The 23,790-nt window shown below is 47.3% G+C and overlaps 2 protein-coding genes and 1 long non-coding RNA gene across 6 annotated transcripts in view; 2 read left to right on the top strand and 1 right to left on the bottom strand.

Annotated features, from left to right (window-relative positions):
- The window catches only part of Gphra (golgi pH regulator A), a 37,036-nt gene extending 22,654 nt beyond the window's left edge, over positions 1 to 14,382 (top strand). Inside the window, 7 exon segments of the mRNA NM_001139486.1 lie at positions 3,747 to 3,856; positions 5,656 to 5,744; positions 6,292 to 6,384; positions 11,398 to 11,493; positions 12,129 to 12,218; positions 12,935 to 13,000; positions 13,856 to 14,382. Of these exon segments, the coding sequence (NP_001132958.1) occupies positions 3,747 to 3,856; positions 5,656 to 5,744; positions 6,292 to 6,384; positions 11,398 to 11,493; positions 12,129 to 12,218; positions 12,935 to 13,000; positions 13,856 to 14,062 (751 nt within the window). The 3' untranslated portion in view covers positions 14,063 to 14,382.
- A 622-nt stretch (positions 14,383 to 15,004) lies between these two features.
- Pdzk1 (PDZ domain containing 1) overlaps positions 15,005 to 23,790 on the bottom strand; it is a 31,791-nt gene continuing 23,005 nt past the window's right edge. For all 4 annotated transcript variants that reach the window (XM_087632927.1, XM_087632931.1, XM_087632932.1 and 1 more), the window contains 5 exon segments: positions 22,931 to 23,126; positions 21,651 to 21,847; positions 16,957 to 17,181; positions 16,283 to 16,585; positions 15,005 to 15,394 (listed from right to left, as the gene is read on the bottom strand). In XM_087632927.1, the coding sequence (XP_087489053.1) occupies positions 15,341 to 15,394; positions 16,283 to 16,585; positions 16,957 to 17,181; positions 21,651 to 21,847; positions 22,931 to 23,126 (975 nt within the window). In that variant the 3' untranslated portion in view covers positions 15,005 to 15,340.
- LOC147996434 (uncharacterized) lies at positions 17,176 to 20,968 on the top strand. Its single transcript, XR_015676582.1, has 2 exons — positions 17,176 to 20,604; positions 20,872 to 20,968. It is a non-coding gene; the product is annotated as an uncharacterized LOC147996434 (long non-coding RNA).

Below are 23,790 nucleotides of genomic sequence, written 5' to 3'. Positions count from 1 at the left end.
ATATGAGTACACTGGACTCCACCAAAAGTAAAGCCTGCTTTGCAGAGGAGTGTGTAAAGAGAGGAAGGACAAGCTGTAGACAGGGAGGAAGCAGGGGATCCGAGCCCCTCTTCTGGATCCCACAGACACACAGGCACATGCGCACACACAGGGCACATAACCTTTTAATGGTGCCGTGAAGTGCTGGTCGGTAAAGATGCAGATGTGGAGTGGTAGAGTGAGTAGAACGCAGTCTAGCTCTCCTTAAAAACTAAATGCCAGTGTCCAACCCTGAAATTATACTGGGTGTTTATGCAAAGAAGGGAAATTTTCATTTTCACAGGAAAATGGTTACAGAAATTTTTTTTATCAGCTTTATTCATGGAAGCCCCAAATTAAAGATAGCTTTTCATGGGTGAGTGGTTAAAAACACTGTTACAGCCATGCTGTGGACTACTATTTACAAATAAAAATGAACAAGCTACTAATTCACACAACAGCCTGAACCTTGGGTTTAGTGGAAAGAAAACCTTCACGGAAAGCATAAACACTGCCAAATCGGAATCATGTGCACGTCTGAAAATGACACTGAACACATGGAGGACAGATTAGTGGTTACTACGGGTTGGGGAATTGTTGGCAGGCAAGTAGTGGACTATCCATGGGCAAAATGGAGGTCCTTTTAGTGATGGAGATGTCGTAAGTGCTTGAATGTCGATATCCTGTTTCAGGAGAGTGGAAATCTGGTAAAGAATACATGGACTCTATACTTAAAACCATATGTGAGTGCACATTAGCTCTAAAATTCAGAGTCCCAGTGGGCTGGAGTGTACAGTGAATTTAATAGTCTAGCTAGCCATATTAAGAAAAAAAATACAATCCTGGTATTTTATTTACGAGCTGGACGCCTAACTTGGGCAGGTTTTGAGCTATTCTAACGTATATTCCAGTCATCTGTCCCTTGTTACTTGTGTTTCTCCAGGCCATGTGCTCATGGTGCATCTCCTTCTATGGCGGTCTCCTCCTTTTTGTCTCCCTCTTCCTCTTCCTCTCCTTCCCCTCTTCCTCCTCTTCCTCTTCACCCTCCTGTCTCTCCAAAGACTCCTTACTCAATTCTCAAGTCCCACAGTAGGTTTATCTCCCTACTGTCCTACAGGCTCTAGCCTTTTGTTAACCAATTAACGTTAAATTGGGGAGCAGGGTTCTCATAGCATCACTTGTGTCTGTGAGGATTTGCTTGTGCAGGGGAGGGGTAACCAGATCTTGGGCCAGTATTTAGCATTTGAACACAAAGCAGCATCAGCCCAATCCCCAGAACTGGTGAAATGGTTCTGCAGGTAAAGTGCTACACACACACACACACACACACACACACACACACACACACACACACCACCACCACCACCACCACCACAACAACAACAACAGGCATGTGTGCGCGCGCACACAAATAATAAATTTTTAAATGGCTAAGCTAGAAATAAGAACCATAAAACAATAGGTGACATGTCTAACGAAGGGTAGAGTGCCTACATTAACAACACATGTGCTAAACTTGGGATGGTACAGGATTAGTGTGGCCCCTGCAAGAGATAACGTGAAACCTCGTGAAGTGTTTCCTAGTCCTTAAAGAGCAGACATGTTCAGCCTCTTCCCTCCATGCTTCTGCCAGGCCTCGGTCGCCTGCTGTGGTTTTCCTATTAGGATTTGGGGGCTAGGGGGTGTTCTAAGGGGTGGTTTTGGAGTTGGTTTTTTTGTTGTTGTTTTTTGTTTTGGGGGGTTGTTTTGGTTTGGTTTTTTTGGTTTTTCAAGACAAGGTTGGCTCCTCTGTGTAACAACAGCACTGACTGTCCTAGAACTTGCTCTGTAGACCAGGCTAACCTCAAACTCACAGAGCTCTACCTGCCTCTACCTCCCAAGTGCTGGGATTAAAGGCGTGTGCCAGCATCACCCAGCTGTGTTAGGAATCTCTAAATGACATCCAAACATCCAGCCCATAGCAAATAACTTTTTCCTTGTTACAAGATGATCTTAGGAAGAAGGGGCAGTAGGAAAATGGAAGGTGAATGGCTACTGCTTGTGTATTCGAATGTGTTGTAAAGCGCGTCTCAGAAAGTTAGCTGCCAGTGTCTTAAGCCTGTGTCTGTTTGTCTGTAGCTTATCTGCCAAGAGCAAATCTGGCTGAAAGTTAGATGATTAAAATCAAAAGTGAAAGTAAAATTGTCCAAAACCGGGGTAATTTGTCTGTATCCAGCCAACTTTCACTTCTGGTTATTCTGTCTGTCTGTCTGCTGAGAGACAGCATGATGCCTCCCTCTCACCTTCACATAGGTAGCCAGTGCCACCCCACAGCCTTTAGATATTGACAAGGATGATAGAAATGGCTTCTGTGCTCCCCGCTGAGCTGCCCTGCCGGTAATCCCAGGTGTTGAGCCAAAGTAAACTATGAGCTGCGTAGCCCAGAACCTCTCACATGCTAGTCCCACGTTCCCATTAGAAACTGACAAGAATCATGGATCTGAGCCTTTCCTTGGTTCTTTTTTACATCTTCCCAAAATGCCAACTCTTAGTCAGGGTTTCTATTCCTGCACAAACATCATGACCAAAAAGCAAGTTGGGGAGGAAAGGGTTTATTCAGCTTACACTTCCACATTGCTGTTCATCACCAAAGGAAGTCAGGACTGGAACTCAAGCAGGTCAGGAAGAAGGAGCTGATGCAGAGGCCATGGAGGGATGTTACTTACTGGCTTGCTTCCCCTGGCTTGTTCAGCTTGCTCTCTTATAGAACCCAAGACTACCTGCCCAGGGACAGCACTGCCCATAATGGACTGGGTCCTCCCCTCTTGATCACTAATTGAGAAAATGCCTTACAGCTGGGTCTCATGGAGGCATTTCCTCAACCGAGGCTCCTTTCACTGTGATAACTCCAGCTTGTGTCAAGTTGACACACAAAACCAGCCATTACACCGACTTGTAGGCAGTGTGTCAGGAAAGGCAGCTCAAGCTTGGGGCTGTTTGACTTGTACCTTATCCAGTAAACTGTTTCAGTCACCAAAATGAACATACCTGACACTCCTTGTTATGAATGGCCTTTTAACTGATGCTTTAAAAATTTAGCCCACAGAAATGCCATCTGGCCCTTGGTCGCCTGGTACCATTTGTCCCAGACATGACACCAGTGCTGCTGCTTCCTCATTCCCATTTTTATCTCTTTTCACCCAAAAATGTCCACCATGAATCTCACTATGTCACTGAGTGCTCCACAGATAGAGGGGAGGAAAGAGTGCTGCCACTGTGTCACCTTGCCCAGCACTGGCTTGTGACAGTCACAGCAAGAGGTGAACCACAATGAGTGAAGGCCCTTCTGTGTGTGAATTTCCTTCCTGTTTCCTTTCTGTGGTCTGCTGCGTCTTGTGTTCCTCCTCTGCACCTGGTTCTTTAGCTAGAATTGTTAGCCACTCCATTTGTCCCTTCAGTGGTATTAGCACATGGCAAGGACAGGTGACAGTGTTATTTCATTAATCTTTACAACCCCAGAGTGAGAAAGTAAACTGTGGGTCTCTCAGCTTCCGGGTGGCAGAGCCAGACCTCAAGTGCATTGCCTACTCCTTATTCTGTCCAATCCCCCCCTCCCCAGGCCATGTCCCCTCTGGAAATGTCTCCTGTGTAACTCCTGAATCAGTGGTGACGCAGCTATGACACAGGGCGGTGCTGAGCTGAGGCTACAAGTCAGACTTCCTTGCTCAGGCTTCTGTTCTTTATTGCAGGATGGCGGTGACCCGGAGAACAATGTTCCAGAGGGGGGATGTGCAGAACAAGCCGTCGGGACTCTGGGGCATGCTGAAGAGTGTCACTGCCTCGGCCCCAGGAAGTGAAAGTATCCTTTGTCTTCTTGACTCTACTCCTCCACTCTGCATCAGGGGCGGAATAAAAAGTAATGGCGAGTTAGTCCCCTCTGGGGTGCCTGTCATCTTTCCTACACTTGTACCTAACCGTGGAAGCATTGTCTCCGAGCTAGGGCGAACCTATCAGGTCATTCTTTCCACTTCACAGATGAGAAAATAGACCCAGAGAGGTGAAGTCGCATGGTGGTTTGTGGCAAATGTAGGAGCAGAACTATGGCCTCAGATTCATAACTTGTTCCGCGTGCTGTTCTGTCACCCGCAGATGGGAGACCACAGAGCACAGCGGTTGTTCATGTGTGTGGTGGTAAAGTTCCATTCCTAACCCAGTTAGTGCCACACAGATTTCAAGTAGCTCCAAGTCCCCTTTAGAACACGCAGGGCAACCCAGTTAGTGGAACGTTCCTGGGCCCAGGCTTGGAGGTCGACTCGTTCCCATATGGAGAAAATGGAGTCCGTGTGCTTCACCCCCTCCTCCCCACAGATTCTTAGGTCAGACCGTGGGCTGAGGTAAGATGAAGGATGCAAACTATTAAGGTAGATCATGACACCATTCTAATGTGGCCGCAGATAAGAATCAGACAAAGAAAGCCAGGTGACTGTAGCAGAGAGGAAAATGAGTCATAGAGACTGGAGAGACGCCTCAGGGGCTAGGAGAGGGGGCTGCTCTTGCAGAGGACTTGAATTCAGTTCCCAGCACACGTATCACGTGACCCACACCCACTCTAGTTCCAGGGAGATCCAAAGCCTCTGCCTTCGGAGGGCACCTGCACACATGCATATGCTGCCCACACACTGACAGACAGACAGCTCAAAGTAAAATCAACCTTTTCTCTGAAGAAAACAGGTAACCCTGCAGCACTTGTTCTGTCTCCTGTCTCCAGGGTCTAAGTGACAGGACTTAGCCTAACCTGTTAAGAGCAGCTCAGTCCTCAGGGGACAGACAGACACTGCTGAGTGCCTTCAGCCTTGCTGACATGATAGCCACTGTTGAGGGGAGGAGCTAAAGGAGGGGACACTTGTTAGTTCACAGAGAGAGGAAGATGTGAATTACTGGGACTGTCTCTCTTACTGTCTTTATTACTTTAAAACTCATAAAACCCCAAGTGTGGACTGGTATAACAAGGTATCGGGGAGCTTTTTCGCCCTCTGAGCTGGCCCTTCTTTAATGGGGGAACAGTGACACTGCTCACTGAGGTATGGAAGTGGAAACGCAGGGCCTCGTGGAGGCAGACAGCATTACACACCCACGCTTACTACATGTATGATGGCTTGGAGCACGTTGTTTAACATCCAAGCCTCTGTCCTTGTTTGAGAAATGGGTTACAGCTGTCTCGTGGGAATGTGGGAGTGTGAAGAAGATAAAAAGAAGGCAGTTGCCTAAAGGCCAGCCGGTGAGACTCCGTGACCACAGTGCTGTGCAGTTTCCCGGTACAAAATCTCTCAGGTAGCAGGAAACTGCTCAATTGTGGGTCGTGGTGTATACACTATTTGAAGACTCGGACTGAATTTGACACGGATAAATAAAGGAAAACGCTAGCTGTGAGAGCATCTGTCTGAGACACCAGCTGGCAGATGCCTGTGGGGTGATCCTTCAACCTGTGTCAGCCTGGGACCGCTGCCCTGAAGCAGCACTACTGGTTGAGGTGGGAATAAAAGATACGGGCAGTTCCCGGCTTCTTCCCTCGAAAACAACCAGAGCAAACCCAACCTTCTTCCCACTAGTTCCAGAAATTTCTCTGTTATTTAAACCTTGATGCCCACTTTTTGCCAGATCTGACTCTTATCCAACAGGAAGTAGATGCTTTAGAAGAACTGAGCAGGCAGCTTTTCCTGGAAACAGCCGATCTGTATGCTACAAAGGTACAGAGTGAGGAGACAGCTATGTTTACCAACACGGTTGAAGAGAGAACGAGGCCTCATGGGCTGGCAGTCCTCTGCGAGCAGGCAGTGCTTCTCTCTCTGTAAGACAAGCGGTGTTAGGAAAGAGGCTGACTATTTGTGAAGTCACTCCAAATGCAAATGTAAATACAGACTACCCTAACCTTCTCCCAGGGTAATCTCCCGAGGTTCTAAAAGGTAGAAGGTTCCTACATGTGCTTGGAGACCGGACTGAGCCAGCTCACCACCTGACCCTGAGAGAGCTGTTTAACCTCTGGGACTCAGTCTCTCATCTATAAGGTGAAGGTTCTAGAACATATTTCATAGGGTAGGAGAGATTATGAAGCTCCTGGAAGAAAGCTGTCTTGTCTCTGGCTCAAAGTCAGCTCTCTGCGCAGGTTGGCCCCTAGTAGCCTCTTAATGGTATTGCTATGTATGTTGTGTTGACTCAGCCATAGGCATGGGAATACTTTCATTGAAAATGTCTACCTTTTACTAAAAAACATGTTTTGTGTTTGGTTTTCCTTAGGAAAGAATTGAATACTCCAAAACATTCAAGGGGAAATATTTTAATTTCCTGGGTTATTTTTTCTCTATTTATTGTGTCTGGAAAATTTTTATGGTACGTATGTTATAGAATTGCCGTTGTGTTTTATTGGTTTTATTAGCATTTACTACATATTTCTATAATTGTTATTAGTTAGTGTCTATTATAAAGTTCTGTGGGTACAGGTTCACAGAGGCCAGAGGACAACTCTAGGAGTCAGTTCTCTCCTTCCTCTTGGTTGGGGCAAGGTTTCTCCCTGCAAGCTGAGTATTCCAGGCTGGTTGACCCACAAGCTTCAGGGGTTCTCTGAATCCAACACCTATCTAGGCAGAGGAATGCAAGGGTTGCAGAGTCAGGCTACTGTATCCAGCTTTAGGTGGGATCAGATTCTGTGGATGAGACTTGGATACTCAGGCTTACACATGGGCTATCACCTTCCCCCACTAAACTGTCTTCCCCCAACCATGTTTTAAGGGCCAGAGTTGGGTGACTTTTTCTGGGAGTGGCAGCCATTTAGAGGGGCTTGACTGATACATTTAGCTCAGGTCCACATTGGGTTGAGTCAGCAGAGAAAATGAACTGTCACACCACCAAGCATCTTACCTTTCCCTATTCTTTGGAGGACTTACGAAGGGGTATATGTAAGTTTCTTGTACACTGTGAGCACCTGACTATTTCACTTCAACTCCAACTTTCAACTCAGAATGAAAGCATATTATGGGTAATGTGCACCCTAAAACTTAAGCCCAAAATAACTTCTAAAATGTACTTCTGTACATGATATTTATTTTCTGCTCTGGCCTGATTCTCCCTCAGTGATTTATTCCTCATATGTTTTAAGTGCACTTATTTCTCTGCTTCTGACTCGACCGTGGGTGTCTGTGAATGGCCCAGTGGTTGTGGGAAAAGGCCCATTAGATGTTCTAGTTGGGTGAGTTTCCTGCTGGGGCTTGTTTGCACAAGGAATAGCTTTGTCAGCTCACTAGCTAATTTTGATGAGTGTCGGTGGGGGGCTCTGAATCAATAGGGTTGACGGCAGTAGCACTCATGACATTTTAAAATAGGATTTCCCATGTGAGAGGGAACAAAGGAAGGTGCTGCACTCCCATCCTCCCTGGGCTGCAGCCTCTTAGGAGCAGGTCGCCTGTTAGCAGCTGTGTTCAGGTGTGATGGACGTGCAGTAAGCTGCATGTATTTTAAATGTACACTTTGGTAAGTTTTGACACTGTGCACACCTATGCCACAGCCGTTACCCAGTTCAGATTGAGAAAACCCATCAAGACAACTAACCCTACTTGTCTTGGGTTCCCCATGTCACCAGCTTTCACTGACTAAGCTAATGTGTGGCCGTAGTCTTAATCCATGTTCTCTTCCATGCCCTGACCCAGAGAGCAATGCATGTTCGCATGTGTGCTGTGATAGTGGTTGGAAAGCAGCCTTATAAAGTGAATACAGATACTCCCAGGTCGCATCCTGTGTCTGGGTCAGTTGGTGTCTTGAGAGTCAGTAGAGTGCAGCCCCTTATAAAACTGACAAGGTCCTGTCAAGTATCCCCAGCCCCTTCCCCGTCCATGCTGTCCATGCTGTTTGACAAATGGAGAACAAAGCCCGCAGACAGGCAGGCACGAATTGAGACTCACAGACAGATTACAGGCAGACCAGAAACCACAAGTTACAGAGAGGTGGAGAAGTAGAGAAGTCACGCTCAGGCTCACTCTGGGTTATCTTTCCTCAGTGCAACACCACTGACAACCGTAGGTGACTCGGTTGCCCTGTGCGGAGGCCTTTGTGAGTCTGTCCCCTTGTACTGGCAGTCCTAGTTTCTGCTGTGTGCATATCCAGGCTTACTGGCCTTTGTGCTTTCAGGTGATTCTCCTCTGCCTCCCATCTTGCAGTCGGAGCACTGGGATTATGGTGGTGTCCACTGGATGCCACTGTGCCCAGCTCTCTATGGTTCCAGGGTTTGAGTTCAGGTGGTCAGGCTTGCACAACCATGCAGTGTTACAGCTGAGCCATCTCTGGCATTGTCTGTCATTGCGCTCCTGATGGTGTGAGGCAGTAACTCGCACTCCTGATACTGGTAGCTTGTTTCTTCTCTCTCTCTCTCTCTCTCTCTCTCTCTCTCTCTCTCTCTCTCTCTCTCACTTTCTCTCTTTCTCTCTCTCCCTCCCTCCCCCTTTTCTTTTCCTCCCCCCTCTTTCTAAGTTTTATTGATTTTTACTGAACTTTGTAGAGAACCAATGGGAGCTCATTAGCTTTTCCTGCCTCCTGACTCCAGTTGTGTGCAGTCCTTCATTACTCCCTCCTGCTTGTTTGGAATCAGCTCTTGTGATAAACACTAAGGTCTTTGCTGTAAATGTCTTGGGTGCCTTTTTTTTTTTTTTTTTTTTTTGGTTCTTTTTTTTCGGAGCTGGGGACCGAACCCAGGGCCTTGCGCTTGCTAGGCAAGCGCTCTACCACTGAGCTAAATCCCCAGCCCCTTGGGTGCCGTTTTAACAGCATTTCACTCTGGCGTATGTCAGTCCCAGATGTTTTATTGTCCTCATGATCGGTCCTCTGCCTCAGTGTACCTAGAGGTGTGTATCACAGTATCTAAGAGTTAGAAGTATAGCTCATTTCGTAGAGTGCCTCCCTAGAGTACATGAAGCCCTGGGTTTGATCCCCAGCATTGTGTGGTCCGTGCATGCTGGCACATGCCTGTGACTGCAGTGATGGGAAGGTAGAAGCAGCAGGTTAATGGTTAGCCTCAGCTACACACTGGGCTCTGGGCCAGCCTGAGCTACGGAGACCCATCTCCAAAAACAAAATCTGGAGAACTTCCAAATACTGTTCTGTTTGAGTCCATGAACTAAGAGCATATGTTTTATAATTTAAATAGACACAGTCATCTAAGCTGGGCATACAGAGTGAATAATAAATGTGGCCTTGAGTAGGTTTGTTCTGTTCTCATTGCCTATCATGTTCTATAAATGTTCACCCACGATAGTATTGGGGTTTTCAATAGTCCTTGTTTTTCAATACCTTGACCCTTTTTTCCCCTAATTGTATCTATGTGTATGAGTATCTGATTTGCATGTATGAGTGTATCACCTGCATGCCTGGTGTTCATGGAGGCCAGAAGAGGGGTGGATCCCTGGAACTATTGTCATGAGGTTGTGAGCTGCCCGATGTGAGGGTGGGAACAGAACTGAGGTCTTCTACCAGACGGTGAGTCTTCTAACCAATGAGCCGTCTCTCCAGCCCCTGGCATCTTATTTTATCAGACATTAAGGAAACAAATCCAAGTCCTTTGAATTTAGGTGTTTTTCTTTTTTTTTCTATCCGCATTTGCTTTTTGTGGCTTTTAAGATCCATTTTTATTACTTTTAGGAGATGTGCAGGTGTCTGTGGGCCATCAGATTCCTGTGGCACTGGAGTGACAGGTGGCTGTGAGGCAATGACATGGGTGCTGGGGACCGACTCAGTCAGGTCCTCTGCAAGAGCAGCTTCCTCCACCTCTGGGCTGTCTCCCCAGCCCCCTCCTCCATCCTGTGTGAAACCTTGTTTTTCTTGTTGTTCTGTGTCTTCTGACCCACACTTTTTGGATTTTGTTTTGAGATAGGGTTTCACTGTGTAGCCTTGGCTAACCTGAAACTCACTGCGTAGTTCCAGGCTGGCCTTGAACTCATATTCACCTCTCTCTTGACTTCCAAGTGCTGGGATTGCAGCCGTGCTCGGTCCAGCTCAGCTCAGCTCCCGTGCTTTTTTAGTTTTGATTGACACATACTTGCAGAGAGTGCAGTGTGATCCTCTGACTGTGTGCCCTGAGCAGTCCGGGTGACGCTCCGCCCCTCTGCGGCAGTTCTCCTCTTTGAGACATTCTGAGATGGATTGTGGTTACTTTTCAATGTTCTGATTTTCTTAGTTAATGTATGAAATAGTAGGTTTCACGGAGCAGTCTGAGGTGCTTTACAAGCCATAGACCATGTAGAATCATTATATATCCTTTGTGTTATCAATCCGACCCCACGGGCAATGTTTCTGCTATGACGTACTTATTTGATATTAACAGACACTCCACCCTCGTGGAATAGCATTGCTGTAATAGATCGTTTTCCATCCTTTTACTTTTAACCTATTTGTATCTTCAGAGTTAAAGTGAGTTCCTTGTAGACAACATACACAGTGGTCAGGGTTGGGTTTGTTTTTAATTCAGTTTGACAGTCTGCCGTTTCACAGGCAAACCCAGGTCCTCTTTGCCTGTGTGAATAAGGTTTTGTGGGCACAGGGCCAAGCCTGTCCCTTTATTGCCACGACTGCTGTCACACTATAGATGCTGAGTTTGCTGACCCGGGATTTAGACTCTGCATTTAGTGTTGTTGATGGCCAGATTTAAAGCTCCCGTGCGACTCTTGGCTTGGCATTTGTCAGACCTCTTCTTGCCCTCTTATTTTTTAAGCCGTCTCCACTGGGATGAATGGGGTGTCTTTCATTCCAAGTGATCTCATTTGTTAGCTCGACAGCCGTAGTCCTCTGACTTTGCTTAGAGCAGTCACAGAATTAGCACAGGAAATGACCCTGGCATTTGTTGGTTCTTACTCTAACCTCATTTTCTAGAATGTAAGCTTTCTGACCTCTGAATCAGAGAGTGCATATGCTTTATATCCCTTGACCCTTTATAGAAAATAAATATGGGGAAAAACTCATTTGCCCATGTGAGTAAACAAAATAGATTTCCTATTCATGGTTTAGATTGGAAGTAGATTAAATTGTATTTTGGGAAACATCAACCTGTCTGGTATGTTCATTAATTCATGTGGAATCATTTGTTTTTTTTTAATTAAATTTTTTATTTGCGCGTGTGTGTGTGTGTGTGTGTGTGTGTGTGTGTGTGTGTGTGTGTGTGTGTTCAGGCCAGGCACATGTGACATAGGGCATATGTGGCAGTCAGAGGACAGCTTACAGGGGCCATTTCTTTCCTTTCACCATGTGGGTCCTAGGGATTGGATTCAGGGTGCCAGGCCTTTGCTCCCTGAGAGAGACATCAGGGTGGTTGTCACTCCTGGAGACTGTGCTGAGAGGGGTTCTAACATAAGTTCTGTCTTTCAGGCAACCATCAATATTGTTCTTGATCGGGTTGGGAAAACTGACCCTGTCACCAGAGGCATCGAGATCACTGTGAATTATCTGGGAATCCAGTTCGATGTAAGAGCCATGTAGATCCTGGTTTAAGCTTCCTTCTGCTCCTTCCAGCCATAGCCTGACACTCTGGCTTTAAGTCCTGAACTTTGTCCATTGTCCTCTGCATGTGTTGACAGCTCACATGGCACATTTGTAAACAACCCGATTTAGATTTCGTATTGTAAGACTGTGAACAGTGACTGCACTGAGTTTCATGGGCACTTCCTGCTGCTACAGGTCCCCACTTGGCCAGTTTCTACCAACCAAGAATCCAGATCTTTCTGTGATATTTAATGAGCTCTTCAAACTCACAACTCACCTTTGATCTCCTGGTAGAAAATTAACAACTAATTAGTGTTCTGAAGTAGAACAGAAATGATAAAAAAAATCTCTATCAGTCAAGTAAGGTGGACCTTGGACCAAAGTTGATTTGTACAAAATAGGGATTTTTAAAAAGCCACTTCTTCCTATTTCATAAAAGGAGCATAAACACAGCTTATCTGGGGTCAGCATCTGTATTCAGAGTACACTTCTACATGACATCGTTCAGGCGATGAGCTACTACTGTAGGACTGCTGTCACGTCTCTGTCCTGGCGTGCACTGTCTGGCCGACTCTGCCCAGGGATGTGATAACCTGTTCTTCCTGTTCTGATGGCAGGTGAAGTTCTGGTCTCAGCACATTTCTTTCATCCTGGTTGGAATAATCATTGTCACGTCCATCAGGGGACTGCTGATCACACTTACCAAGGTATGTCGTGCCGCCGTGTTTAAAGGGCCTTATTTAATAATGTGGCTTCTGAGTTAGGTCCTCAGCACAGTCTGAACACCTCAGACAACACACACAAAAGAAGACTTCTCTGTCAGCTGTGGGTAAAGGATGACTACCCACAGATACATTCCAACGGTAACCAAGGCTCACTCCAGCCTGTTCACTGATCTGTGGTAACCAGGCTTGGCACGCGGTATTCAGCAGATGCATAGGAGAAAATGACTGAGACAGACACTCAAGGTTCTGTTTCAAACCACAGAGAGGAAGACAGTGAAGTGGGGACAGAGCACGCAGCTCTTACTTTACAACACAAAGTAGGCCACGTGGTGGGGAAAAGTGGGTCCTCCCTAGTGATGCAGATCCTGAAAGGAGATAGGGAGGAAGGACTCCAGGCAGCTAGCACATTCTGGATAGAACTCGGGCCCCTTGGCAGCTACAGGTGCCTGGAGTGGTCCCAGATTGCTGGTCAGTGTTGTGCTGATGCTGGGGCCTTACAGGTTCTGAAACCTGACAGCCCTTGTTGAGTCACATAAACCTCCCAGGCATCTTGGGGAAACTGTGTTGTATTTTAAGTCCTCTCTGTAGTCTTAACTTCCAACCCTGCAGTAGTTTTTGTGCCGTGAAAGAAGGTAACGGCAGCGCGCTATCACGACAGGAGCTTGCTGACCTGTGCTCATCTCTCCCTTCCTTTACAGTTCTTTTACGCCATCTCCAGCAGTAAGTCCTCCAATGTCATCGTCCTGCTCTTAGCACAGATAATGGTAAGTTTAAAGACATGAAGACGGCCGTATGTCTACAGTTGTAAAGGACCAAAATGTGATATTTTGTGGGGGAGGATTTTTGTTAAAATAAAGTCTATGTAGTCCATATTGGCCTCAAATACTCACTGTAGTGAAGGGTGGCCTTGAACTCCTGATCTTTCTGTCTCTCAAGTGCTGGGACTTCGGGCTTGCATGCATACCCAGCTTAGAAATATTTGGGATTTGTTTTTTTGTTTTCTTTGGGGGTGAATCCAGTTGCCCATTGACTCCCAAAGAGGGTATCTGATCCCCTGGAGTTAATAGGCAGTTGTAAACCACCCAGTGTATGTTCTGGGAATCAAACTTGGGTTATCAGTAAAAACAGTACATGCACATATAACCACTGAGCCATTTCTACAGCCCCAAAATTGTTTTAATTGGTTTAACTTGGGCCAGTACAATGGCCTGCTCAGTGGCTGCTAATGGTGGTGGCCTCCAGGCCTGATGACCTGAGTTCGGTACCTAGACCCATGTGGCAGAAAGCGAATCAACCCTGGCAAGTTGTCCTCTGGTTTCATGCACACTGAGGAAGACGCACACCAGCACAGCTGTGTGTGCAAATGATTAAGAAATTTCATTGTATGTGTTTGGCAATTTGGCCTACATGTATGTATATAAACCATGTGTGTGCTTGATGCCCATAGTGGCTAGAAGTGTTAGACCCCTGGGGCTAGAGGTACCGGTGATGTGAACCACCAGGGGATGCTAGGAATCAAGCCCATAATGAAAAAGTAGCCAGTCTTAACCACTGGGCTCTCTTTCTGGCCTGCCTCTCAAACCAGAGTGGCTTCTGAATTTGTTGGCTCGACTTTGCAGGGAATGTACTTTGTGTCCTCTGTACTGCTGATCCGAATGAGTATGCCCCCAGAATACCGCACCATAATCACAGAGGTCCTCGGAGAGCTTCAGTTCAACTTCTATCACCGCTGGTTTGACGTCATCTTCCTGGTCAGTGCCCTCTCCAGCATATTGTTCCTCTATCTGGCTCACAAGCAGGCGCCAGAGAAGCATATGGCCCCTTGAACTCAGGCCGCCTGCCAACTTCAGGAAAGAAGACACAGTGGGGATGCCAGAGCCTAGAGCTCTTTAGAACAGGCATCGCTGCAAGGTCTGTTCTGCCTCGGGCGCATATGCCTACTTCCTCCTGAGGTACTGGAGTCGTGAGTAGCCTCAGCTAAGGCACAAGAAGAAGATCTACAGCACTCAGCGGGGAGCACGTATGGGTCTGAGGCTGTGCAAAGTGAGGAGGAGAGGGCCAGGGCTGAGAATATCCGGGAGCTCCTGCGTGGATGGCTTCCCTTGAAAATACTAGTAAAATCAGAGTTTGTAACACTTTGGCCTTGGGGTCACTTGTCCACACAGCTTGGTATTATGCTATTGTGGTCTAACGTGAACTGCGTCTCTCCTCCTCGCCCAGCTTCACCCCATAGAAATAACCGAAAGGCTGTCTGTTCTTTCCTGGGAAAGGGATGATAAGCAGCAGATAGGTTTTACCAAAAGGGATTTAGGTATAGCAGTTTTTATTTCGTTTTCAATTCGGGAAGAGTGATGCCCCCATGCTGACCCAGCAGTGCGCTCCCTCACTCAGGTTGGCTCTCCCTCCACCTCAAATTCTCAAATGCAACGTAAGAAAATGCTGAAGTGGGGTTGGGGATTTAGCTCAGTGGTAGAGCGCTTACCTAGGAAGCGCAAGGCCCTGGGTTCGGTCCCCAGCTCCGAAAAAAAAGAACCAAAAAAAAAAAAAAATGCTGAAGTATGTTTCCTGGAGGCCTCCTTTTATTACTGAGGCTGTAGTGTGTATTCTGCCATGTTTTGGGCTTCTGGAAGCAAATGAGAAAGCATGAAATGTTCTTATCAATGACACTGTTGCGAGTCTGTTAACCAACAGGGAAGTTGCAAGCCACTCAAACAGGCTTAATAATGCTACTTAGCCCCAGCACTGCTACGAAAGCACACCTCTGTACCAAAGGTCTGCTGGGTACTTTAATCATCATCACTCACAAGACACAAATGAATCATCCCAGTGCTCAAGCCCACAGAAGTAAGACGTTTCATCAAAGTTTCATCAACAGAAGTGAAAAGTTGCACGTTGGAAGATACCACATAGAAAGAACCGGAACCTGGCCCTCCCTCCAGCTAAGCTGAGCATAAATAAGCAGCCTGCAGTAGCAGCCCTTACAGCAGCAGACAGACAGACAGACAGTCCGCAGTTTCGGTCAGGGACTGATGGTTCTGAGGAGGTCTGGCAGGGTCCGAGGGGCTCCTTCCTCGGACCATGAGGGGAAACGTCGTTTGTTCTCTTCACATCACCGTGTCTTCAGAGTTGGAAGAAGAGTGGGAGGCTGCGCTGAGAGTCTGTGTAAAAGAAAAAAGCAAGGGTTTACCACAGCAGGAGAGAGCGAGGCTGATCTGGAGCTGGCAGGCCTTAAGTCAGGGAGAGCCCTGCACCTCTAGAAGATGTGATCCGAGTCTTCACTCAACTCATTCCCAAATTACTGTTTAACATAGCAAGCGTCTCATTGTCTGTGTATATATACAGACTCGCACAGTCAGTCAGTCTAGACCACTCTCATTGGCACCACCTATCAGTAGAATTACTACAATGGAAAACTATAGACTTTCTCACCAGAGGCCTGACTGCTACGACTCTCCTATGAACCTGGGTGTCAGTTCACCTTTGAAACTCAGGTTTGTCTATGAAGGGAAAATTGACCAGAAAAAAAGTCTTCTGACAAAAATAGTTGTAATCCCTGCCACTTACTAACATGGAGCCTAACTGGTAAGCCCTGTGTTTTACTCACTGAGCCAGGCACAGTTCAGACACTTCCGTTCTGAAACAAGCGTACACGTTATCCATGGCTTATTAGTCGGAATGCTGAAACACAGCCCAGGACCTGGTCCTGCGTCATCCAGTCGGGTTTCTCGGTGGGCTCCGTGATTTTGATAAAGTGATTTGATAAAGCTTTCACTGTCTAACCACCAACTGCATGCTAAAAATCTACACACGCCACAACCCTGGCACTCAGAAGACTGAGACAAGAGGATTGCAAGTTCTAGACCAGCCTGGGCTCCACAATGAGGCCGAGTTTCTAAGAAGACAATAAATTTGTCCTCATACTACCTCCTCTCCTCACAAGATCCTGGCAGCTTGGCTACCCTGTGCTACTGTGGGAAACACAGGCATGAGGCACTGGCTGGGGACTACCCTCGGGAAGCAGGGCACTGAGCACAGTCACCACTCACTCGGTCTCTTGCTGGGTGGGAGGAGTCTTTCGTGGACTCTGCTGAGTCATGCTCAGTCTCTCCTTTTGCATCAGGACCAGCCACCAGGGGGTCAGCCAAGGAAGAAAGGATGGGGATTTTCTTAGCTTGAAAATAGCTGTAGGCCACCTTTCCACAGACCAACAGAGTGACGTGCTCCCCGCTGCTCTTGATTCTCTCCACCACTCTGTCATAGGGTTCATCTTGCACATTCTCCCCATTCACTTCAATGATGATGTCCTCATTCTTCAGCCCTGCCTTGTCAGCAGGGCCACCCTGCTGTACCTATGAACAGAAGTTCTGAATGTCGGTTCCAAACATGGAGGAGGGTGTGCCAGGCAGCTTCCCCTCCTGATGAGTCTCAGTACTTCTTAACCACACCTCTCTCCTTGATGGGCTCCACCCCTGAACTCTAGGGAGCTCAGCCACAATGGCCAAGTCCTGCTGGGACATCTGCTGGGCTGAAGGTGTCAGGCCCCCTTCCCAACTGGAAGCTGCAGGGCAGCCTCACCGCCCTTCCCTACAGGGTACAGGCACCGTGCACATCCACAGCAGCAGACAAGGGAAGTGTGACCCCTGTTAGTGTCGTGGCAGCTGTGGCTTGCACTGGAAATTCCATCCCAACTGGCTGTGTTTGCTGGAACTAGTTACCGTACCTCCTTGACAAAGGAGCCTGGCTGGCCCCGAATGGCGTTCAGGTGAAAGCCGTAGCTGTCGTCCTCTTTAATCAGCCTGCAGAGCTTGGGTTTATGATCCCCCACGTCCTCTGTGGTAGCTGAGCCTGGGGCCTCCAGAGGAGCAGAGATGGGAGCTGGGGCTTCCTTCACAGAACCATTAGGCAGTTCTTGACTTTGGCAGTAGAGAAGTGGAGAGAAACGAGCCTTTCGAAAATAAAGGGAAAAAATACCCATCTGAGCAATTACACTTCATTGAATGTCATGGCCTAATACACAGCGTGTCATACATGTATATTCCTCCTCAATCATAGAGTCTAAAGTTTCTTTACTAGTGCCAGAGAAGGAAAAACATATACACAGACAACACATACATGTGCATAACATAGAAACTGTACAGTTATGCACCAGACCCCAAAACTATCTAACAGCATTCTAAGCTTAATTCCACAAAAACAGGCGAATCACTGAACACTGTCTATACTCCCCTTTAGGGAGCCACCTTTGGCGGGCTAGCCCAAGGCCCTGTTCTGCCTGCCCTTCAGTAAGATAGTCTTCAAGTATGTTATAGAAACTAAAGGACAAGACATTTTTGTACTAACTGTGAGGATCAGCTCTACTGAGATAAATGGGAGGGGTGACCAAATGGCAGCAAAAGCAAATCCCATCCCCCAGCTGCTGGCTCCCAGGGGCTGTGAGGAAAGCAGTGACAGCTGTGAGCACAGAGACAGAACAGGAAGCTGGTCTGTCTGTCTGTCTGTTTGTTCTTATGCTTGTGCATGCACACCCCTGCAGTCTGTCTGTCCCGGTCTCCAGCAGTTTCCTTCTGCCCCTTGCTCCCCAGGCACACCTTCTCACTCTGAGACAGAGGCCTGAAGCTCACTCATCAGTAGTGTAGCCTGACCTGCCAAGCCCTCCCGTACTGAGACTGGGCCACTGCTCAGCAAGTCAACAGCATCGTGGGATCAAAGTGCCTACCTCAGAGGAGAGAGGACTTCCCAGCTAGGCTAACTCCCCACCCCAGTTTTTTTTATCTTATTTTAATAGAGTTAACTGGTGAGGATTTGTCTTGAGTTAGGGTAGATGTGGATACTGTGTCCAGGGTATTCGTTAGAAAACAAGCCATCCAGCAGTCAGGCCCCACGCCGTCCTTAGTGATGTCTTTACAAACGCTCCACCTGGGGCTCAACCGTGGAACCATCCAGTGAGTCATCACCCAGCAGGGTCTTCCTCACTACCCGAAGGCTTAGCAGCTGTGTCACCTGGGATGAACTGCTGGTGTCCGCACACAAGCATGAAAGGGCCACCTGGGTGGCCCTTATCCATCCTTCTGAGAAAATCTAGCCTGTCATGAATCTAGCTGTTTGGGAACTGTAGAAATGTTTGCCTTATTAGCGCTGTATGTCAGAGATCCACCCCACCCCCACACCAGCCTTAGAGGACGGGGCAGACTCCCCTCTCACGTTAACCGAAACAGGGAAATACACTTGCATCATTCTGGAACTATTCTATAGATCTTATTTTCAGGAATTACACAAAACCCTCAATGCCAGCATCAGCTTACATCAAAACTGGCTTGCAAAAGTCAGCTGCCCCATTTCTAACAGCTACAGTTGTTCATAAGCCAAAATTAGCCCTCTGTAGCTTATGTCATGGGAACAACCTTTCCAGTTATTTTCTTTCTTTTAAAAACAAACAGGTGTGTTCAGGCTACAGAGTGACAGTGCTTGCTGCCCGCCAGCCTGTCACATGCTCAAGTCTGTCCCTCTTCTCTAAAGCTCTTGTTGCTTCAAGGTAACACCCACCCCCGCTGACATCACCATTTTGGTTGCTGGACTAGTCACAGCAGGTTCTTAGGACTGGACAGTATGAATTCAGTGAGCATAGATGTGGGACACCCACATGCTGTAGTCTACCCACTACCCTCCATGCTGCCTTACAGCCAAGAGAGTGGGGGCTCAGGACAGCATGCCCAACATTTCATTACCAGCGCATCCATGGCGCTGTGACTGGCTGACCCCGTGCAGTGAGCCAGCTATAGAAGTTTAAACTGTTTTCTCAGGGGGGAGGGGCAACTTTTAGATTATTGAATATGCACCCAGCACTTCCTATTCCAACAATTTTCAAGTTAGAATGGTATTTTAAAAGCATCCATAGGGGTTGGGGATTTAGCTCAGTGGTAGAGCGTTTGCCTTGCAAGCGCAAGGCCCTGGGTTCGGTCCCCAGCTCCGAAAAAAAAGAAAAAGAAAAAAAAAAGCATCCATAGTTCATTTTGTTTTTACTCCTCCTAATCTGATTAGGAGGGTGTGTGTTCATGGGCGTGCAGGTACACACATGCATGCAGAAGACAACTTGAGTGCCATTCCTCAGGTGTCCTTCCTCTTTTGCCTTTTCTAGGACAGGGCCCCTCAATGGCCTGGCCCCTCAATGACCTGATACTCCCATTAGGCTAGACTGGCCAGCCATTGGCCCCAGGAGCCCTCCTGACGCCATCTCTCCAGCCGTAGAATTACAGCACACACCACACACCAGGCTCTGCTACAAAGGTGTTGGGGATCAAATCCTCCTACAAAGCAAGCACTCTACCCACTGAGCTATGGCCCAGGCCCTGGCTGGGTAACTTCGAATATTAATTGCATTGTCCTGCCAATTATCCATCATTCCTTTAAATCCTCTGAAAACATTTTAGATATGTATATCATTTCTCCTTCCCAAGGTGATAAACCAGGATAGGAACAATAGTGTGTGTGTGTGTGTGTGTGTGTGTGTGTGTGTGTGTGTGTGTGTGTGTGTCCGTGTGTATGATTAGAGACTTCTGCTCAGGTTAGCATCCCAATACCAAAGATTCTCTAACTAGCTGATACATTCTTTTTTTCTTTTCAATCCTTTCTGTTTACAAAAGTATCTTGAAATCAAAATTTTTGGAGAAAGCGTATGGCCAGATGAATCGAGTCTGAGAACTTGAGTTTAAATACTGATTTGAGTATCTGCTAAGCTGGGTGCCTCCATAAGTCATCTGGTGTCTATGTATGGTCTCAGAACTATAAAAAAGGCTGGTGTCACCACCCATACTCACCTCCCTGCGCCATGCCCCTGAGGAGCCTCTGTTACTGTGTAGGGCATAGAAGACTCATCTGTCCATCCCTGTGACCAACATCCAGCAAGGCAGATGGCACTTCGGCACCCAGATATCTGTTAAACTGGACTGAACCCCAGTTCTCATGATAAAATAGAAAACCGTAGTGCTGGGACTGGAGACACTCAGTGGCTGAGGCACACGGCCTTGCAAAGGACCCAGTTCAGTTTCCCACACCCACATCAGCTCACAGGTGCCCATCACTACAGCTCCAAGGACCTAACACCGTCTTCTGGACTCTGGGCACCTGCTTTCATGAACGCTTACCCACACACGACCACATGCACACATAATTTTTAAATAGTAAAAATAAATCTTGCAAAGCCTTAACACAATCAAGTCATAGGAAGAGTTAAGTGGAGTAAGGCTCTTCATTAGCTTGCCCTTGGTGAACCCAATTCTACCGTATTTACTGAGGACAATGAGAATTTCTGGACCACAGCAGGGTCTCTGGCGATTAAAGCTTCCGTGATGTAGAGTGGTTAGAACTACAGGTCCAGAGCCCAATGACAGACTCTCTGGGTGATCTTTAGCCTCAAGAGTGATTCCTTGCCCACCTCTAACATCCTGATAAACAAGTTGGAATGTATTCACTTAGCAAAATATTCTCCATCAGCCAAAGGACTAAATGTTGTCACATAACATCTGAGGCCTCTCTGCCTGACTAACCTGCCTCTTGATGTTTCATAAATGTATTTTTTTTTTTTTTGGTTTCTTTTTTTCGGAGCTGGGGACCGAACCCAGGGCCTTGCGCTTCCTAGGTAAGCGCTCCATAAATGTCTTTTTAAGCCTTAATTTATACCTTTCTTTGTTCTGTAACTATTAAAAAAAATCCATTAAACTGCTTCCATGTTGGAATTTGGACTTGGGGTAACCTGATTCTCAAATGATGATCACTTACATTTAACTCCAAAATAGCATATTCCTTCTGAGGTAAGAGCTGTGGTTTTCTATCAACAACAGCAAACCAATAAACCTTTCCAGATCTTTACTCAAGATCGATGAGGCTTGCTGTCCAACAATACCACATTTATGTATCAGGGCTGAAGAGGTGGCCAGTGGTTAAGAGCACTCAACTCTTGCAGAGGACCGAGTTCAGTCCCCAGTACTCACAACAGGTGGTTCACGGTCTCCCGTAACTCCAGGAGAACTAACGCCTTCTCCTGACCTCAGCGCCTGCCTGCACATGCCCAAACACACATGCAGACTCACTCATCAAAATGAACCTAAAACTAAATTCATTTATGTCTGTGCCAGCTTGATGCAGTCTGGGCCACCTCTGTCCGGTTTCAGATTCCTGGTCTTCCTAGCTTATCCCAGGATCAGCAAGGATAATTCTTCCACTAATTCACAAAGTCTTTGGTTCAGGATTTCATAACTCATTTAACACGCTCTCGTCACTGCCAACTTGAGCCACAGTTTGGCCTTAATGATTGCTACGCCCTTCTTTGTGAAGAACAAAGTAACGAGCCCAAAGCTGGAGGGCCTGAGTGGAGAGCGGCCGTAATGCATGAATATATGCATTGCTGGAACTACTTACCAGGCTATAGATTCTGTCTGCCTCCTTGTCCAGCACCAACAGAGTAGTCTGGTCTCCACCGTTTCTAATCATTTCCACCACACCGTCATGATCAAGAGCTTCCACAGACTCGCCATTGACAGCAACTACCAAGTCATTGTTCTTCAAGCCAGCTGCCTCTGCTGGGCTTCCAGGTTCTATGTCCTTGATGATTTGACCTACCATCCCACAAAGGAAAGTTACCAGAATAAAAGCATCCTGAAGCCAACTCCTCCCCACACCCCAATCCTCATACCCCAGGAGCCTACAAATATACCCGCTAGCCTTTTCCTGGAGCACACCCAGCATCTAACAGTGAAAGGATCTTAAAGGATTGAGAAAATGGTATTTACTAAGAGTCTGGTGTTTATTTTTGACAAAATGACAGCTGGGCAAGTTTCAAGGCAGTCAGTGGGCAACCTCACAGCCACATATCTTACCCAGCAGGTAAACCAGAGGGAACACAGGCCAGTACTAGGGAAGTGGAAGCAAGGGGGTCTCAAGTTCAAGGTCAGTCTGTACACAGTGAGACCCTGATGCAAAAGGCAGGGAAGGAGGTAAAGAACACAGACTTCCATTTTAGTAAGCACTGGCCAGATTTGGGGATAATGGCCTGTGCCCCAACAAGCAAGGTTCAGCTACTAGTCCTCCATAAACAGAACAGCCCCATAGTGAAAAGTAGAAAAAGGAGGCTTATTCAACACGCCACCTTAGTAATAAGAACAAAGGTTTCTAGTGACCCCTAAAAGTCTATCTTCAGAGTCCTGAAGTGATGCTAAGGTCCCACCCCGCACTGACCCATCCCGTCTTCTCCTGCAAGGTGGTCAGATAAGCTGTGAATCCCTTCTGGGTGCCCAACACCCCCAGATTTAGGCTTTCTCTTTCCCTGGGGGAATTCCATTGAGCCAATTCTGTACAACCTGTTCAACTTTGTATTCAAGGTCATTATGTAGATGACTCAAAGCCAGACATGGTCTGGGTATTCATCCCACACAAATCAACAAATGCTCCAAATTTGTATTTCTTTCAGGAGAGAACCAAGTTAGTCTTGCCTGGACAGATCCTAAGTCTGCCAGACTACAGTGGCAACGGGGACTCTTAACATCAGGTCACCCAGGGCAACCTGAGCAGCTCTCCCTCTCCCTCTCCCTCTCCCTTCTCCTCCCCTGCTCCTCCTCCAATTCCCCTGTGGGGCTGGGGTAGAGCTGGGGCTTGGTGACCCAGGGACTAGGATGAGGGACTCACCTGGCCTGGTGCCTCACCTTTCTGTTCAGGGCCCGCCCTCAGATAGAAACCGTAGCCATTGCTGCCCTTCTTGATCACTACTACCCGGGGCTGGTGGGGCAGCAGTTTCAAACTGGCTGTCTCCCTCTTGAACGGTGTTTTCTGCTCACTATGGCACCTGGCAGTTTCTTTGTCCACAAGGAGGAACATGATACGGCTTCCTGACTTTGTCACCTGCAACAAGCCACAGAGATGAGGGGCAGGGCATCCACAAAGGACACTGGAAGGAAGGTTGCCATGCAGAGCAGACAATGTGCGCATTTGTACTGCTTGCTCCAGCCTGACTGGGATTTGGGGAAAACATCCAACCATACAAATGGTAACAACTCAATTAGGAGCCCGAATCCTCAGAGCCCAGAAAGATGTGCAGGTGAGAAGGACAGAATGGGATTCTAGAAACGAAAGGATTTGCTTTGGAACATAATCTATTGAGATGAGGTTGGTCAGCTTTCAAGGTTCCATGTGACCTCAACAAGAGAGTCCTAGCTCGTGCGGGGCCTTCTAGCACCTGGCAGGTATAGTCTGTTCTCCCGGCCCTTCACGGGATGGAAGTACTTAATGGAGACTTCAGAGAGTATTCAAGCTTTAGGCTCTATACTGTTTTGAGTAGTGATGGACTCCATCCCTTGCCACCCACCACCACCCAACCTTGTCTGACACACCCAACCTTGGGCACTACACCTGTTAGTCACTGAACAGCGGCCATCCACAGATGGCAACGACACTGAGCCCTGTCTGTGCTGATCTTCCCTCTGCACACAAACCTGTGAGAGCTTAACTTACAAGTTGGACACAGTGACTAACAATAATAAATCAATTATAACAATATATTGTGGTG

The sequence above is a fragment of the Rattus norvegicus genome, chromosome 2 (assembly GCF_021556685.1).
Source record: "Rattus norvegicus strain SHRSP/BbbUtx chromosome 2, alternate assembly SHRSP_T2T, whole genome shotgun sequence".
NCBI lineage: Eukaryota > Metazoa > Chordata > Mammalia > Rodentia > Muridae > Rattus > Rattus norvegicus.
Note: the sequence above shows the minus strand (reverse complement) of the source record. Positions and strands in the feature narration are given on the sequence as shown.